Source organism: Bubalus kerabau, chromosome 8 (assembly GCF_029407905.1).
Source record: "Bubalus kerabau isolate K-KA32 ecotype Philippines breed swamp buffalo chromosome 8, PCC_UOA_SB_1v2, whole genome shotgun sequence".
In the NCBI taxonomy this organism is placed as follows: domain Eukaryota; kingdom Metazoa; phylum Chordata; class Mammalia; order Artiodactyla; family Bovidae; genus Bubalus; species Bubalus kerabau.
This window is the reverse complement of record NC_073631.1, coordinates 27,521,064-27,538,229: the sequence shown is the minus strand read 5'-3', so window position 1 is coordinate 27,538,229 and position 17,166 is coordinate 27,521,064. Positions and strand designations below refer to the sequence as shown.

Sequence of the window (17,166 nt, the reverse complement as noted above, 5' to 3'; positions counted from 1 at the left end):
GGGATCGAACCCACGTCCCCTCCATTGACAGGAGGATTCTTTTCACTGAGCCCTGGAAAGCCCTGGATTCTTAATGCAGGTTTAATGCCCTCCTCCAAGGGATCTTCCCAACCCAGAGACTGAACCTGCATCTCTTATGTCTCCTTCATTGGCAGGTGGGTTCTTTACCACTAGTGCCACCTGGGAAGCTCCAAGAGTTCAGGTACAAAGAAGGATTTCCAGATTAACCTTTTCATATTCCATCATGAGATGCTTTCTCTTTGTACACTTAATTTTAAACAGTTTCATATTAATGGGTTAAGAAAATATTATCTAAGTAAATCCAGTTGTAAGAACTATTTCCTGGTGTCCAGATAAGCAGCTAGGTTTGAAATTACAGTGAATCTTCTGCTTAGCCAGTTCATACAAAGGAGATATGGACCCATATTTTTTCTTTTGCTCGACCTTGTTGATTTCTTTATGTAAATAGCATATTTTTGGTGTGTGTTTCTTCACTTCACATTTTTGTGTGGTGATTAGTCAAATGCTAAGAGCACATCAAGGAATGAGAAAAGTTACTTACAGGATCCAAACTACAAACAAATCAGATATAATAAGAGGAAAGTGGAAAGGAAACAACTATTGAGTAAGTAACGTTTGCTTATTTATATAATGTACTGGATATGTAGTTTGAATTACACAATGCAATCTGTGCTTTCTATCAGAGTGCATGCATGTGCGCTAAGTCACTTAAGTTATATCTGACTCTGTGCGACCATGTGGACTGCAGCCCACCAGGCTCCTCTGTCCCTGGGATTCTCCAGGCAAGAATACCGGAGTGGGTTGCCATGCCCTTCTCCAGAGGATCTTCCTGACCTGGAGATCGAACCTGCATCTCTTACGTCTCCTGCATTGGCTGGCGGGTTCTTTACCAGTGGTGCCACCTGAGAAGCCCTTTCTATCAGAGTACAGTTAACCAAAAAATATAGTCATTGAACAAAACAAAATGATAAGCAAGTAAGTAAAGCTTCTATGAGAATGTGATGTTTAAGAATAGACATGCACTAGATTAAAGAGATGGGGAAGAAATATTTAGCAGAAGAAAGAGACTTGACGCAGAATATGCACAGGATATTCAAGGGAAACAAAGAAATCAGTGAGATATAAGTGTTCTCATCCTTGACTTTATACAGAGGTGTCAGTGGCTCAGAGATTAACTTGCTTGCCTATGTAAGACAGCTAGTAAGTAGAAACCTGGAATATCCACTAGCCCATTCCTTTTCCAACATGTACCACATGACCTCAGTGATGGAAACCTCTTGATAAGCAGTTCATATACCTGCATGCTCAGTCGTGTTCAATTCTTTGTGATCCCATGGACTGTAGCCCACCAGCCTCCTCTGTCCATGGAACTTTCCAGGCAAGAATATTGGAGTGGGTTGCCATTTCCTCCTCCAGGGGATCTTCTCAACCCAGGGATCAAACCTGGATCTCCCACATTGCAGGCAGATTCTTTACCATCCAAGTCACCAGGGAAGCCCTTGATAAGCAATAGACTTGGCCATTTGGACCCCATGCCTGTATTCCAGACTGGATAACCCTTCTTGGGAAACCTGGGACAGAAAATGTTTTAATCTCCTAGAATATTTGAGTTTATTGATCACCTACTGAATAGACAGTATCTGTTAGGAAATGCCCCCCCACCCCCACTCCCCACCCAAATATAACATTTCCTGTGCTTTCAGAGTCTATAAATCAGATGAAAAGATTTGATTTGGTCAACACAATCAGCTAGGAAGCAGTATATAAATAAATGCCAGTTTGTGTTATGTCCTACAAATTTTCTATAAATGTGGAGAGGTTGGTGATGAAAGTAGGTTGGAAAAGATGGAGAAAGCTTTCTTTGAAGAGATAACAAACCATTTGAGGACTGTACTTTTATGTTAAAAATAGGCAAATAGAAGGGTATTGGGAAAGGTGAAGAGATGGAAAAGAGCATGACGCCTTCAGCAAAGGGGTGTGGGTTCCTATCAAAGAACTGTGGAGACCTAGTAAGGCCATGCTGTGACTCCTGAAAAGTAGTTCAAAGAATTTAAACTTGGCACAGTAGTTAGAAACACTGGAGGCTTTTGAGAAGGCCTTATATTTGTAACCATTTGATAACTCACAGAAGTTGTAGATTCTCCTTTATCTGTGGTTTGTTAAAAATGGCTTAGGCTATAACAACAGTCAGAGACGCTCACGCAACTGTCTACTCTGGTGCTATTAAAAAGAACCATTTAAACAGAGCAATGTTTATCAGTTACATCTTTCTTCTTAGATTGTACTTGTGTAATTAACAAAGCCTGTTGAATAGAAACACAGGTTTAATTTTTATACAAACAAAGATATTATAATATTTAAGAGGTGATGAATGAAGGGGAGCCATAAAGTGTTCATATTCAGACAGAATGTAATCAGGGAAATGGTGTACTTTCTTTCAATTAAAGAAAATGTAATGTGGGATTTTGGCACTTTTTAAACGAAGGAAATGAGTGAGGATGAAGTAGTTAGAACCTCGTGGCATTGTTCATCCTAAAGATTATACAATATAAAGATAGGCAAGTCTGATCCCTCAGTCTGTAGGATACTCTTCCAGAACACCTGGCGGGATCTCTGTAGAAGTTTACCTGAGCCAGTTTACCAACATGAGCTGTGCATTCTTTTCATGTTTGGGCACTAGTGATTTTTACAGCAGTCTAACTGGAGTGGCTGGGAGAGGAAGGATAGAGAGAGAGAGAAGAAAGCAACTACGGCATCTTCAAAACCTTCTTCTAAGTGTCTTCTAAGGAAAAAATGTTATTTTAAATTGTATATTTACACGTGGATTCCATCTGGCAAAATGAACATAGGAAGTTAGTTAATTGATCATTTCTTCCCATGTGTGATGGTTCCATACATCGAGTTGCTGCTTATAGCATAGTCTTGTGTTGCTCTGCTGTGGCAAGAATACGTTTATGGCATTGATCTAATTCCTAAAACTGACGAAGGCTGAACATATTTCAGAAATGTGGTTCTTTTTCCCAGATGTCAAAAACCAAGTCTCTGGGTTTAGTTCGCAAGACAAATTAAAATATGTTATGTTCCTAGTGCTATTGCTAGTCCATTTTTTAAAAACTTAAACAGATCATTTAATCTCTCAGTCTTTCTCCTTTTTTATATGTACTATGCATAAAATTTACCAGTTTTATTAATTAAAAATATCCAGAATGTTTGGGTTTTTCTTGGAGAATGTGAGAGAAGATGAATAGAGAAAAGTTATATATCTTTATTTTAGACAAGAAAGGAAATGGTAAGAAAACAGAATTATTAAAGTATTGTAAAGAAAGTATTATTGTTTCTAGAGTCTGGTTATTGTTAGGTTTTCTTTGTGTTCTGTATTTTTTTAATAAAGAAAACTCCAGCTCTGTTATAGAAAATTACTTTTAATAAGTACAACTTTGAAATGCATCATAAATTTCTCAGTCACTAAAATATCATTTAGATTTAATGGTCTCTGTAAAAGTAAATGTGTATACAAAAGTTTTAAAAATCATTTTCAAGAAAAATGTCTAAAGTATAACAGTTGTTATTATAACGCTATTAGACCCAAATTAAGGAAAATGTCCCATCACTGGGACAGCTGGTCAGTGGGATGATCACCTACTGGGATAATAAATTGGATTTAGACACCTACTTTGTAATTTACTGAGGGCAAGAGTAATTAAGAGGAGGTTTTAAGCCTGATGGGTGTTCCCTGGTGGCCCCCAGAGGGTAAAGAAACTGCCTGCAATGCAGGAGATGTGGGTTCATTCCCTGGGTCAAGAATATTCACTGGAGTAGGAAACGGTAACCCACTCCAGTATTCTTGGAGAATTCCATGGGCAGAGGAGCCTGGAAGGCTACTGTCCATGGGGTCACAAAGAGTTGGACTCCACTGAGTAACTAACATTTTTGCTTTCTTTTTTAAGCCTGACAGACTTGAGTTCAAATCTTGGCTTCAATTCTATAGTGACTGACTTAATCTCTCCTTGTATTTAATTACCTCATTTTAGAAGAAAGGGTTTAATCACAGGAATGCTCTAATGATCATATGAGATAGTTCAGTTCAGTTGCTCAGTCGTTTCCAACTCTGCAACCCCATGAATTGCAGCACGCCAGGCCTCCCTGTCCATCACCAACTCCCGGAGTTCAACCAGACTCACGTCCATCGAGTCAGTGATGCCATCCAGCCATCTCATCCTCTGTCATCCCCTTCTCCTCCTGCCCCCAATCCCTCCCAGCATCAGAGTCTTTTCCAATGAGTCAACTCTTCACATGAGGTGGCCAAAGTATTGGAGTTTCAGCTTTAGTCCTTTCAAAGAACACCCAGGACTGATCTCCTTTAGAATGGACTGGTTGATAACATATATACAAATATATTAACTGAGGTACCATAAATTAAACATCTTAACTATTAGGTCTATGGCTTTGGGTAAGTCAACCTCTTTCAATATAAATGTCTTCATTTATAAAATACAGCCTCACAGGACTGCGTTCATCAAAACATTGCATGAGATTGTATTACAAAAGCATTTTGGAAGTTGTTAAGAGGGAGAAACCAAAGATCATGTTCCTAACTGGACCACTGTTTCATGATGGAGTCTTTCACTGCAGTCCTGACATGAGGTGGGCATCAGGTTCAAGGGAACATGTGATGAGTTCCATTCTGGGTATAATGAATTCAAGACTGAAGGAACTGTAGAGCATCAGAGCTCAGTGGAAGTTATGCACAGGGCACAAATTATCACTGGTCTCATTTAACATAAAGTGATAAGAATTTCTGCCTTTATTACATGCATACCTATTATTGGTAAAATATTATTGTTTTGCCAGCTACCATGACCCACTCCAGTGTTCTTGCCTGAAGAATCCCAGGGACGGGGAGCCTGGTGGGCTGCCGTCTATGGAGTCGCACAGAGTCGGACACAACTGAAGTGACTTAGCAGCAGCAGCAGCTACCATGAATAAGTCACTTTTTCATATATCTGTGGTACCTAAAATGTACATCTTTTGAAAACTTTCTTATAGGGTTGGAGCGAATACATATCTCACCTTGTGAATGGCCTTTGATCTGGGTATTGCTATGTTCTGATTGGTTAGTATGTGGTCTGAATGGTTCAGACATCTCTGAGTGAATCACATTCTTAACTGAAATGAAGATTACATGTATTTTACATTTTCATGTAAAGTATTTTCTGTAAATAATTGTGCAGAGGTATAGCATCATGAATTTTTCCCAAGGCACAATCTTTTGCTTGAAAAGTTAGAATTATGTCTGTATTTAAGTTTTGTGTTTCATTTAAGCCATACTTGTATAAATGCAGTAGGAACATACTTTTCTCCAACTTGGTCGCCTTCATCTTGGTCTTATTTGGCCAGGGGATGATTAGTTGGTTTCAGTTGAAGTTCCCTGTTGACCAAAGTCTTTACATGTGCGGCCTAGCCAGTCATATGATTGTCAATACTGAAACATCAGCTACACAAAGGTAGAAAAACCCAGTGGTCATACCTGAGTATATCAAGTCCAGGAGGCAGTGTGAGTAAGGCTTATTGTATAGGCTTGAGTCTGGTGGTATGCAGTAGTGTTGGCAGCATCCGAAGGAAACTTGAAGGACAAATTATCTGGTCCAAACCTTGGCTCTGCCACCAAACAGCACTGCGACCATGGACAGTTAGCTTAAATCTCTCTGAACTTAACTTTCCACATCTTTGAAACTGGAATAAAAATAGTGTTTTCCTCATGCAATTGTGATGATAAAACACACATTAAAAATGGTGAAATGTAAGAGTAACAGAAATACTATCTATTATCATTATTACTCTTAGGATTTGAATGTAGGCGTTATCAATAAGTAGGAAATTGAAACCATAGATTTAATAGAATGTCAGAAAGCCTAGAATAGAGTCCCAGGGAAGTTGACATTTAAGAGGTAGGCAAAGGAATGTGGGCTGAGAAGTAACCATGCTGCAAGTATGATATTTTAGACACTAAGATAAAAGGACATTCGAAGGAAGGAAGAATTGGTTCACATTACCAGACACAAAGGAAAGGGCAGGTCGCTAGGTTTCACACCTCCAAGTGCCACCATGAGGTTGTGACTGTGTAGATGGAAGCCCTGTCCCATGTTCATGTATTACAGAGTGAGTGGTGTACATGGAGTTGGTTAATGCAGGGAATTCTCAGACTCTCAGACAGTGTCAAGTAAGCTAAGGACCTTAAAGCATTTGTTTTAAAATGTAGGAACGTGGTAACCATGACAAGGGCTGTGATGGTGTTAGTCTAGGAGGAAATCAGATGGCAGTAAGATGAAGTCTAATGCTGCTGCTGCTAAGTCACTTCAGTTGTGTCTGACTCTGTGCGACCCCATAGATGGCAGCTCACCAGGCTCCCCCGTCCCTGGGATTCTCCAGGCAAGAACACTGGAGTGGGTTGCCATTTCCTTCTCCAATGCATGAAAGTGAAAAGTGAAAGTGAAGTCACTCAGTCGTGTCTGACTCTTTGCGACCCTGTGGTCTGCAGCCTACCAGGCTCCTCCGTCCATGGGATTTTCCAGGCAAAAGTACTGGAGTGGGGTGCCATTGCCTTCTCTGAAGTCTAATGAGAACGTGGCAATTTGAAGACAGTGATGATACCTGTGAAGAGGGCAGGCAGGAAGTGCAGGCCCTGAAGGAGACTGGCCATGTAGAGGTTTCTTGTTTTATGATGGGAAACCATGCTGATGTTAAGGAGAAGTTAAGAAGGCGGTGATATAAAAGAGAGAGGGGCTTCTGCACAGCACCAGTACATCCAGAGTCATGGGATATACAGGGCATGGTTGTTGTTCAGTCACTCAGTCACATCTGACTCTTTGTGACCCCATGGACTATAGAACACCAGGCTCCCCTGTCCTTCACCATCTCCTGGAGTTTACTCAAACTCATGACCATTGAGTTTGTGATGCCATCTACCCATCTCATCCTTTCTCATCCCCTTTTTCTGCCTTCAATCTTTCCCAGCATCAGGGTCTTTTCCAGTGAGTCAGCTCTTCACATCATGTAGCCGAAGTATTGGAAAATATATATATATATATATATATATATATATATATATATACATACACACACACACTTATATATATATTCATATAAGTATATGAATTCATATAAGTATATATAATATATATCATATATATATATATATATACTGTATATGCATATATGTTCAGAAAGTATCTCTTTACCCATTTATTTGTGAAAAACTGAAAGTGTTAGTCACTTAGTCATGTCCAGGTCTCTGTGACTCCATGAACTATACCTTTCTCCATGTGATTCTCCAGGCAAGAATACTTCAGTGGGTTGCCATTCGCTTCTCCAGGGGATCTTCCTGATCCAGAGATGGATCCCGGGTCTCCTGCATTGCAGGCAGATTCTTTACTGTCTGAGCCACCAGGGAAGCCCTATTTATTTGTAGCCCTACAGAATTCCCTCTGAATACTTTCCTACAGGAAATTAATTTTTACTGACAGACCTTTTTTTTTTTTTTTTTCCATGAGCGCCCTTTGGCAATAAAAATCAAAGAGAAACTTTACTATAGAGTTCATTTCTATAATGAATTATAAAATATGTATAATTGTAACAAACCAAAACTTTTTATTCTGAAGTCAACATGAAAATCAGCAGAAACTAGATTTTAAATAATGGTTCTACCTCATATTTATATTCGTAGTTCTGTCTCACAAGAAACTAGGATTCCATTAATAATTAACTATCCCACATGTAACAAAAGAAACTGGCAGTCTTCCTAGTTTTATGTAATGATTCAGGAAGTATACTCAAATTCAGAATTTTTAATGGAATCCAGCCACTTTGGGAAAACATCAGCATTTGAGGTTTTCACCATATAGCTCTCTCTTAGCACTTTTGTATTTCCCTTTCTGTAGGGCCTCATAACAGGAAATTTTATTATGTCCATTTTGCATAAAAGTTGGTTTATTTTTGTCAGCAAATTCACTTCTAAATGTAGACAGAAAAGCTAGCTTCTTTAGATCAGGTTTTATAAAATTTGCTTTCCAAAAGTTTGCAGTTCAGAAGATGAGTTTCTTATTGTAAATATTAAATTTGCTAGTTTTAAAAGACCTGCTTTGAGAATTGATTTAAATTGGATAAACATATATCGTAGATGTAGAACCATACAAAGACTTGCAGTTTTCTAAACTGCTCTGACACATCCCAAATTCAGCGGCTGAAATGAGATAGAAGTTTATTTTTCTCTTGGGTAACAGTCCAGATGGCTCCTCCAGGTGTGTGAGCAGCTCTATTTCATGCAGGCAGCACCTCTGCCATTTTGGGGGCCCAACTTCCAAAGTCAGTGTTTGCAACAACTCCAAATAGAAGTGAAAAGAAAAGAACAGAAGCCTTGGGCCAGATTTCCTGTAAGCAAGTCAAATAGAAGTTGCTCACATTGTTCTTGCTTTTGTTCCATTAGCAATGAGGGATTAGTTACATGGTCATACATGCACTAATGCAATAGACATGACCTTGGCAAACTTCGGGAGATGGTGAGAGACAGAGAGGCCTGGTGTGCTGCAGTCCATGGGGTTGCAAAGAGTCGGACACGACTGGACGACTGAACAGCAACATACATGTAGCAAAGGGATCTAGGAAATGCAATCTCCAGCCAGAAGCCGTTTCTCAGACACATTTTACTATAATTGAGGAGCAGGGAGAAAGTCCTTAGTAGACAGCTAGCAATATCAGACATATATACAATTGAATGTATAGCGAGAAATGCAGTGTTTTAAGAGCATCATCGCACTCACTAAGAGATGTTACAAAAGTAAAATTTTGGTTTGTCCCACATTAATATTATGCCAGATATATCTGTATTGTTGTAGACTCAGTCACAATACCTGAAGTTCATGTAACATGTGTTGGATATCTTCTCCACCTGCTCCCTACCCCTCAAAAAAGCTTGAAGGAAAATTAATAGTATATCATTAGATAAGAAAAATACATTTTCTTGAGAAAATTTCTACCTGTACCTGTTCTGTTTTCCAGTTGCTTTATTTTCATAAACTATTCATTTATGAATTTATTCATAAATATGTATTTCCCCTACCGTGTTTGGTAGTAAGTGTCATGCTACCCAGCGATTAAGAGTTCAGAAGGGAATGCAAATGGTGACAGCAATGTGTCACGCAGGTAACAGAGGGATGGCACGAGGGCAAAGTGCTTCAGAGAAGGCCTCAGAGAATAGATGATCCATACTCTGGGCTGTAAAGGACGAATGGAAATGTCTGCATTTACTAAAAGGGTAATCAGGAATACTCCAGGAATTAAAAATGGCATATTCGAGGGCATGGGTCTGGAGAACTCCAAATTAGTTGACGTAAATAGAGTGAAGGACCCAGAGGTGGAGCAGAGTCTTCAGATGAACCTTGGATGCTATGCTGGTAACCCAGCATGACGACCCATTTAATGATTCTGAAACCCTTGAAGTAGGTGAATGTGTGCCTCCGACTTCCATCACTGTAGAGGAGTCCTTACAAATGGTATTGTGGAATATTTTCTCTTTTCTTCCTAGCTTTTAAGCATGAGACAAAAGCCTGGTGTGCTGCAGTCCATGGGGCAGGAAAGAGTTGGACTTGACTCAGCAACTGAACAACAGCAACAGCACAAGACATACCATCATAAAAAATAAGCTGGCTGATGTATTAAGCTCAGTGCAGTTGCTCGGTCGTATCTGACTCTTTGCAACCCCAAGGACTGCAGCACGCCAGGCTTCCTGTCCATCACCAACTCCCAGAGTGTTCTCAAACTCATGTCCATTGAGTTGGGGATGCCATCCAACCATCTCATCTGCTGTCGTGCCCTTCTCCTCCTGCCTTCAGTCTTTCCCAGCATTAGGGTCTTTTCTAAGGAATCAGTTCTCATCAGGTGGCCAAAGTATGGGAGCTTCAGCATCAGTCCTTCCAGTGAATATTTAGAACTGTTTTCCTTTAGGATTGACTGGTTTAATTCATTAAGCTAAAATTACGAAGATCAAACTTTAGGGTATAAGTATTATTTACTTTTCATTATATAATAGAATAAGCTCATTCTACATTTTAATATGCAATATGCTGTAAATCTTGTTTTCTTAAATAAATATACAGCAATACAAACAAGATTCATCTTTTTTCAATGAGAGTAGCAAGAACTTCCTTTTCTATGTGTAAAATGAGTTTAAAGATGATATGAGATAACTTTTACGTATAACTTTATGTATATATACATATATAACATATGCAACTCTTTATATAAACCTTGATAATATAATTAAGCATTCTTTTTATCTTAAACCATGTAAAATGAAAATGTTATTATCATATAGCACTTAGAAAATATTTCAGAAGTTCAACAAAAGTTTTTAAAGGACGCTTCTAGGTAACAACCACTGAAAGGGGTCAAGTCAGAGAGTAATGTGATTAGATTTGCTTTATAGAAAGGTCTCTTTCAGAGTAGTTTGGTAGGTGAATTGGAAAGAAATAGAGGTAGAAAGAGACATAAGTGAAAAGAAAGCAAAGCCAGGCAAGAGATGGCTAGAGCTTGAGATGTGCAGGAATGATGGAGAGGACATCACGTGATGGAATCAAGAGACCCACATAGTGGTGAGCTGATGGGTCTTAGAGAATGAGGGGCCAAAGGAGTGGGAGGAGCCTGGGGTGATTGGTTTTAAGCCGCAGTCAGTGTAGATGAAGATGATGGTAACTAGGGAGGGCACTAGGCGAGAGGAAGTCGAAGCATGTTTTGCTTTAAAATCTTAATTAATGTCCTTTGATTAATATAATTACAATAATGTTCAGGATGACTTGGTTTTATCGTAATGAATACACACGTGGTGCAGAATCAAGTTTCCATATGAGGACTTTCTCCCAACTCTTATACCTTCCAGGTGCTTGCATGTGTGCTAAGTCACTTCAGGCGTGTCCCACTCTTTGCAACGCTATGGACTGTAGCCCGCCATGCTCCTCTGTCCATGAGATTCTCCAGGCAAGAATACTGGAATGGGTTGCCATGCCCTCCTCCAGGGGATCTTCCCGACCGAGGGATAGAACCTGTGTCTCTTAGGTCTCCTGCATTGGCAGATGGGTTCTATACCACTAGTGCCTCCTGGGAAGCCCCGTCCTTCAGGGTTCTTTAACCCTATTTGCTTATCTTCCTCACTTCAGTTTCTTCAAATCAGAGTAACAAATGCAAGTTTATGAATTTCACTTCTTGTCTCTTTAAGGGAAAAAAAAGAACAGGATATGTGCTCTGGAAGATTTCCTCATATCTTAAAAACACTCAAAGTATTTCTCTTCTTTATCAGTAGCTTCCTGTGGTTTGCTTTGAAGTCTTTGTTATCAAAAGAATTAATTTATGAGTCTCTTCAGGGCATTAGATTTGGAGTACAAAAACTTGTATGTCTTTGCTGCTAACTTGCTATGTTGTGTTAGGCAAAAAATATTACCTCATTGGAGCTTAATTGTACTCTTTATACAATTAAAGGATTGAATTAGATCAGAGTTTCTTAAATCGCGATTGTTGACCTTACTTCAGGTGATCCATGAACTCTGTCAAATGACCTAGAAAGTCCTGAATCTGTTGATGCATATTCCTACAACAGGGTCCACAAATTTTATTAGATTCTTAGAGATCTAGGACACCCAAAAAAAGTTTTTAAAAACCCACTGTTATGATAATTTAAAATCAGAACTGTATTTTTTTGTCATAAAGCTTCCATCTTTTAATGGCAGTGAAAATATTCCACATGACATAGTATGGAATTTTCTTAGACATAGACCTGTCATTTTATACATTCATTCCTGAGTCATGCTGTATCTTTTTGTTCCTTTGCCATCTTCTAAGATGGCCTGAATAAAGTCCTAGCATCTGGTGGGAGGGATGAGGTGGGGAGAATAAGTGAAGTTACAGAGGTCATCAGAAGGATCCTGTGTGTGGTCAAGACTTGACTCTCAAGACTAAGAGCATATTTAGGTTTTCTTCCCTTCACTCACGAAAACCACAGGAAAGGATGTTAAACCCTTGGCACAGTCCTTTGAAAAAGCTGCCAATGTCTGTCCTGCTGCTGCTGCTAAGTCGCTTCAGTCGTGTCCGACTCTGTGCGACCCCGTGGACGGCAGCCCACCAGACTCCTCCGTCCCTGGGATTCTCCAGGCAAGATCACTGGAGTGGGTTGCCATTTCCTTCTCCAATGCGTGAAAGTGAGAAGTGAAAGTGAAGTCGGTCAGTCGTGTCCGACTCTTCGCAACCCCATGGACTACAGCCCACCAGGCTCCTCCGTCCATGGGATTTTCCAGGCCAGAGTACTGGAGTGCGGTGCCATTGCCCTCCTAGACACACAAATTGGCTGCAAAGTACAAGTGTGGGGAAAACTGGCCCAAAGCTTGTCTAACTCAGACAGAGCAAAGACAGTTACTGAGATGAACCAAGTGCAATAAATTGAGAGTGAGTGTTGACCCTAGAGCTATTTTTGAGTCTGAACCTTGGCCAAAGCTCCAGTAAACTAACCCAGACACCCTTCTTAATTCCAGATAGCTTAATTATGTAGTGGTTACTTTTTGCTTCTCAGTAACTTGAGAGTATACAGAGTTTAGCTTCATTTGTATTTGCCTCATTAATGACAAAACAACATTTTAGTCTTTAAGAAATGTATACATTATCTATGTTGATCTTAATCACACTTATTTGTGTTGCCCCCTCCCTTTGACATTCCCTCATATTCTTACCATATCCTGCAGAGTATTGCTTCTCAGACTGAGGTTAAAGAACCCTTTTCTGTTTCTCTTTATGTTTTTGTTTGTTTCAGTTCAATTCAGTCGCTCAGTCATGTCCAGCTCTTTGTGACTCCATGAACCACAGCATGCCAGGCCTCCCTGTCCATCACCAACTCCAGGAGTCCATCCAAACCCATGTCCATTGAGCCGGTGATGCCATCCCACCATCTCATCCTCTGTCATCCCCTTCTCCTCCTGCCTTCAATCTTTTCCAACATCAGGGTCTTTTCCAATGAGTCAGCTCTTTGCATCAGGTGGCCAAAGTATTGGAGTTTCAGCTTCATCAGTCCTTCCAGTGAGCACCCAGGACTGATCTCCTTTAGGATGGACTGATTGGATCTCCTTGCAGTCCAAGGGACTCTCAAGAGTCTTCTCCAACACCACAGTTCAAAAGCATCAATTCTAAGGCCCTCAGCTTTCTTTCTTTGTTTGGTTTTATTAAATTATAATTCCCCCAAATCTATCATCATGTTTCTATTGTACATCTGTTAAGGAGCTCATCATGTGACTCAACACTTTAAATTCTATAGTATCTGAACTGGTCAATAGTTTGTTCAGTGAGATAAGTCCTCTCATCACACACTTGGATATTAAAGTAATATAATTTGGAGGCATCTTTGTACCATTAAAATGAGGTGGCAGTTGATTTATGTTGATTATGTATGATATAAATAGCTGGCCCATGGTTTGGTAGAAGAAATAAATAGAACAATGGACATCATGCAGCAGTACATTACTATTCAAGACCAATAACCGTGTTTTTAAAAACTTTAAGAATCAATAGTAAAATATCAGTGTTAATTAAAGAGAACTGCATTAAAAACACTTGCATGTTTTGTTAGAAAGTCTCAAACACAAGAAAATTTTAAATGTAATCTCTAGTTCTACTCTACTCACTGAGTCTCAGAAGAAATGGATATATCAGTGATTATTTATATATTTTAATATATAGGCATGTATTTTTTACTCTTACAGTCCTATGACAATGTTTAATCTTGTTGTTCTGAGTATTTAGATGTGATACACTCCTTATAAGCATTCCTTCACATTCATTATATAATTCATGTGGGGAATCAAGACTATAATATTTAGCCAGTGCTCAATAAATTTATTTATATTCAAGTTCTGGAAATAAAACCTTGAATACTGTTTTTATTTGGTTTTGGCACACCCCAATACAAGTAGTGGGCAGCAGGCCACCACCCCCATGAAGTTATTTATTGCCACTTGTGGTTGGACTACTTAAATGTAATAAATCACTTGAGAGCCACATATCATTAAATTTTAAACAATTTACTCAATGAAAGGCTTTCCGGATACGATTGTCTCAAATGCAAGTCTATAATTATAATTATGAGTTGAGTGGTTAAATGTCTGCATTCTGCTACATAAAATACAATTCAGACTGGCATTATTTTAATTAAAAAATTAGACTACAACACTGGAAGAAATTGGTGATGCTCCACATTTTAATTCCAGCAGTTGCTTCTCACCTCTACCTTGAATTTATCCCTTGGGGAAAGTCGAAAAGTTCAAAATTAGGGGGCTATATTGTTATGAAGAATTGATGCTTTTGAACTGTGGTGTTGGAGAAGACTCTTGAGAGTCCCTTGGACTGCAAGGAGATCCAACCAGTCCATTCTGAAGGAGATCAGCCCCGGGATTTCTTTGGAAGGAATGATGCTAAAGCTGAAACTCCAGTACTTTGACCACCTCATGCGAAGAGTTGACTCATTGGAAAAGACTCTGATGCTGGGAGGGATTGGGGGCAGGAGGAGAAGGGGACGACAGAGGATGAGATGGCTGGATGGCATCATTGACTCAATGGACGTGAGTCTGAGTGAACTCTGGGAGTTGGTGATGGACAGGGAGGCCTGGTGTGCTGCGATTCATGGGGTCGCAACGAGTCGGACACGACTGAGCGACTGATCTGATCTGATCTGATTGTTACTTAAGGTGAAAATGTTAATTAGCACATTTTACACACAATTTATTTTTTCTAGATAAAAATCACTTAACCTTCCAGAAGTTCTTGTTCCTCCTCCATAAAATGTCTGTCATAATTTCAGTGACGAGAGACCATTTTAAAGACAACTAAGTCAGTGTGAGACCTCTTGTGTAGCACCTGCTGGGTATCTGTGATGCATGGGTCAAGTTAGGGGCCTTTGTGTGTGGCGAGTGTAAGAAATATGACTTGGTAGATGCATCTGTGCCTGCCATTTGCCTGCGGTTTGCATTACTTTGTGTGTGTGTGCGTGCTCAGTCGCTCAGTCGAGTCCAGTTCTATGTGGCCCCATGGACCGTAGCCCGCCAGGCTCCTCAGTCCATGGGATTCTCCAGGCAAGAGTACTGGAGTGGGTAGCTATTCCCTTCTCTAGGGGATTGCCTTGCTTTATACAGTAAATAAATTCTGAGAGTTGACTAAATAAGGTTTTTAATTTTAAAGAATGATAGGAAATTATTTATACTAGTAGTCATCAAATGTACTCAATAAAGGAACAGACTGTAAACAGTTTAGATTTCATGGGTCACATACAATCTTTGACTCATGTTCTTTTCCATTATTTTAAAACCCCTTAAAAATATAAAAATAATTCTCTGCTTATAGATTGAAGAAAAATAGGCCACAAAGCCAGATCTGACTCACTAATAGTTTGCTGATCACTGACTTACATTCATATTATAATAGTTTAAATACCTTACAGGTAGTTTAGGCAAGAAATTATGAAAAGAAATTGACAACAAATCTTTCTGGTAGGCTAATAGATCTAGTGTATAAACCTAAATGTATATTGTTTGTTTTACTTAAAACTAAACATAAATAAGACAAGCTACTAAGGAAGTGTTCCTTTGCCCTAAATGTTGAATTTCTAAATATGTAAAATCCAATTATTTTGAGAATTTAGGCAATAACAAGTACACCATAAAATACAGAGTAGAATTTATGCAGAAGAACGTACAAAGCTGGTTTTCTTTCTGAAAAAATGCATCAGACTTTCTGCTGCTGCTGCTGCTAAGTCACTTCAGTCGTGTCTGACTCTGTGCTACTCCAAAGACAGCAACCCACCAGGCTCCCCCGTCCCTGGGATTCTCCAGGCAAGAACACTGGAGTGGGTTGCCATTTCCTTCTCCAGCGTGTGAAAGTGAAGAGTGAAAGTGAAGTCACTCAGTCGTGTCCGACTCTTAGCAACCCCATGGACTGCAGCCTACCAGGCTCCTCCGTCCATGGGATTTTCCAGGCAAAAGTACTGGAGTGGGGTGCCATTGCCTTCTCTTAGGATGCATATATTAATTAGAAATTTAAAAATAATTTAATATACAAAGTATTAATAAACCAAATCAATATTTCTGCAGATATTTTGAATAAAGCATTATATATAATTAGATTTTTATTGAATTGGTAATATTAGTGCTGTACAAATCAAAACCAGGCTCTTGGTGGTCAGGATAGTGGTTATTTTCCTGTGCACCCACTACAGTGTACATTATGTGTGTGTATATGTATTATGTAGAAATCATACAGTTTATAATTTTTTGCCTATTCCTTCAAAATCTACAAGAAATATATCTAGATTATTAAGCAAAGCAAACAAAAATTGAGTGCTCCCAAGTTTGGTTTTGGCAAGTTGATGGTTTCAGATGGTGATTTTTAAATTTTTGAAGTTATTTTGTCTTATATTTGTTATGAATGAAACTATTCTCTCTCTTGAAAGGGACAACAAATTAACAAATAGGCAATTTCATGTAGGTGCTGAGACACCACACCCATCCCATTTACACTATCTTATTGTACCGCTCTTTGAACTGTGTCTTTAACAGAATTTTAAGAAAGCAACTATTTGTTGATTATTTCTTATTAGTGATTGGAATATGGGATCCTTACTATTTTTTTATAGCATGTGGTGCTCACTCAGGAAATTTTGCTGACTGACAGTCCTAACTCTCATTCATAGTTTTTTTCTTTTGTGGTGTTTTTTTAATTCTAAAAATGGCAGAATGTGCTTCCTTATTTATACCAGATTTTCAATATGAGATGAAAAGTTATTAAAAAGCCAGGGTTCATGTTTTCAGAATGTGTCAAGGGATCCCTGCAGGTTTAGTCCTGGCATTTAGCATCCTTAAAAATGGTGATTTGGCATCAGAATCACTTCAACATCCTCCACCAAAAAGTCTTTATATTAATCTTAACAGTATCTTTAATAGACAGAGAGGTTTTGTTTGACTAGTTAAAATAAATTTTAGAAGTGCTAAAGTAAAAAGAAAGTTTCTGAGTATCCATCAACTGAGAGGAAATAAAACAAGTAATCCTGGTCCCCTAAATATTCCATTG

The 17,166-nt window shown here is 39.0% G+C and overlaps 1 protein-coding gene across 6 annotated transcripts in view; it reads left to right on the top strand.

The window, feature by feature from the left end:
• CRPPA (CDP-L-ribitol pyrophosphorylase A) overlaps positions 1-17,166 on the top strand; it is a 364,997-nt gene that overhangs the window by 293,161 nt on the left and 54,670 nt on the right. Inside the window, exon 9 of one of the 6 annotated variants that reach the window (XM_055589904.1) lies at positions 12,869-13,978. The exons of 3 other annotated variants lie outside the window; for them this stretch is intronic. In XM_055589904.1, coding sequence (XP_055445879.1) covers positions 12,869-12,982 — 114 coding nt within the window. In that variant the 3' untranslated portion in view covers positions 12,983-13,978. Of the gene's footprint in view, positions 1-4,872; positions 6,376-12,868; positions 13,979-17,166 lie in introns of those variants that run through there. 2 more of the 6 variants (XM_055589897.1, XM_055589902.1) reach the window with 2 other exon arrangements.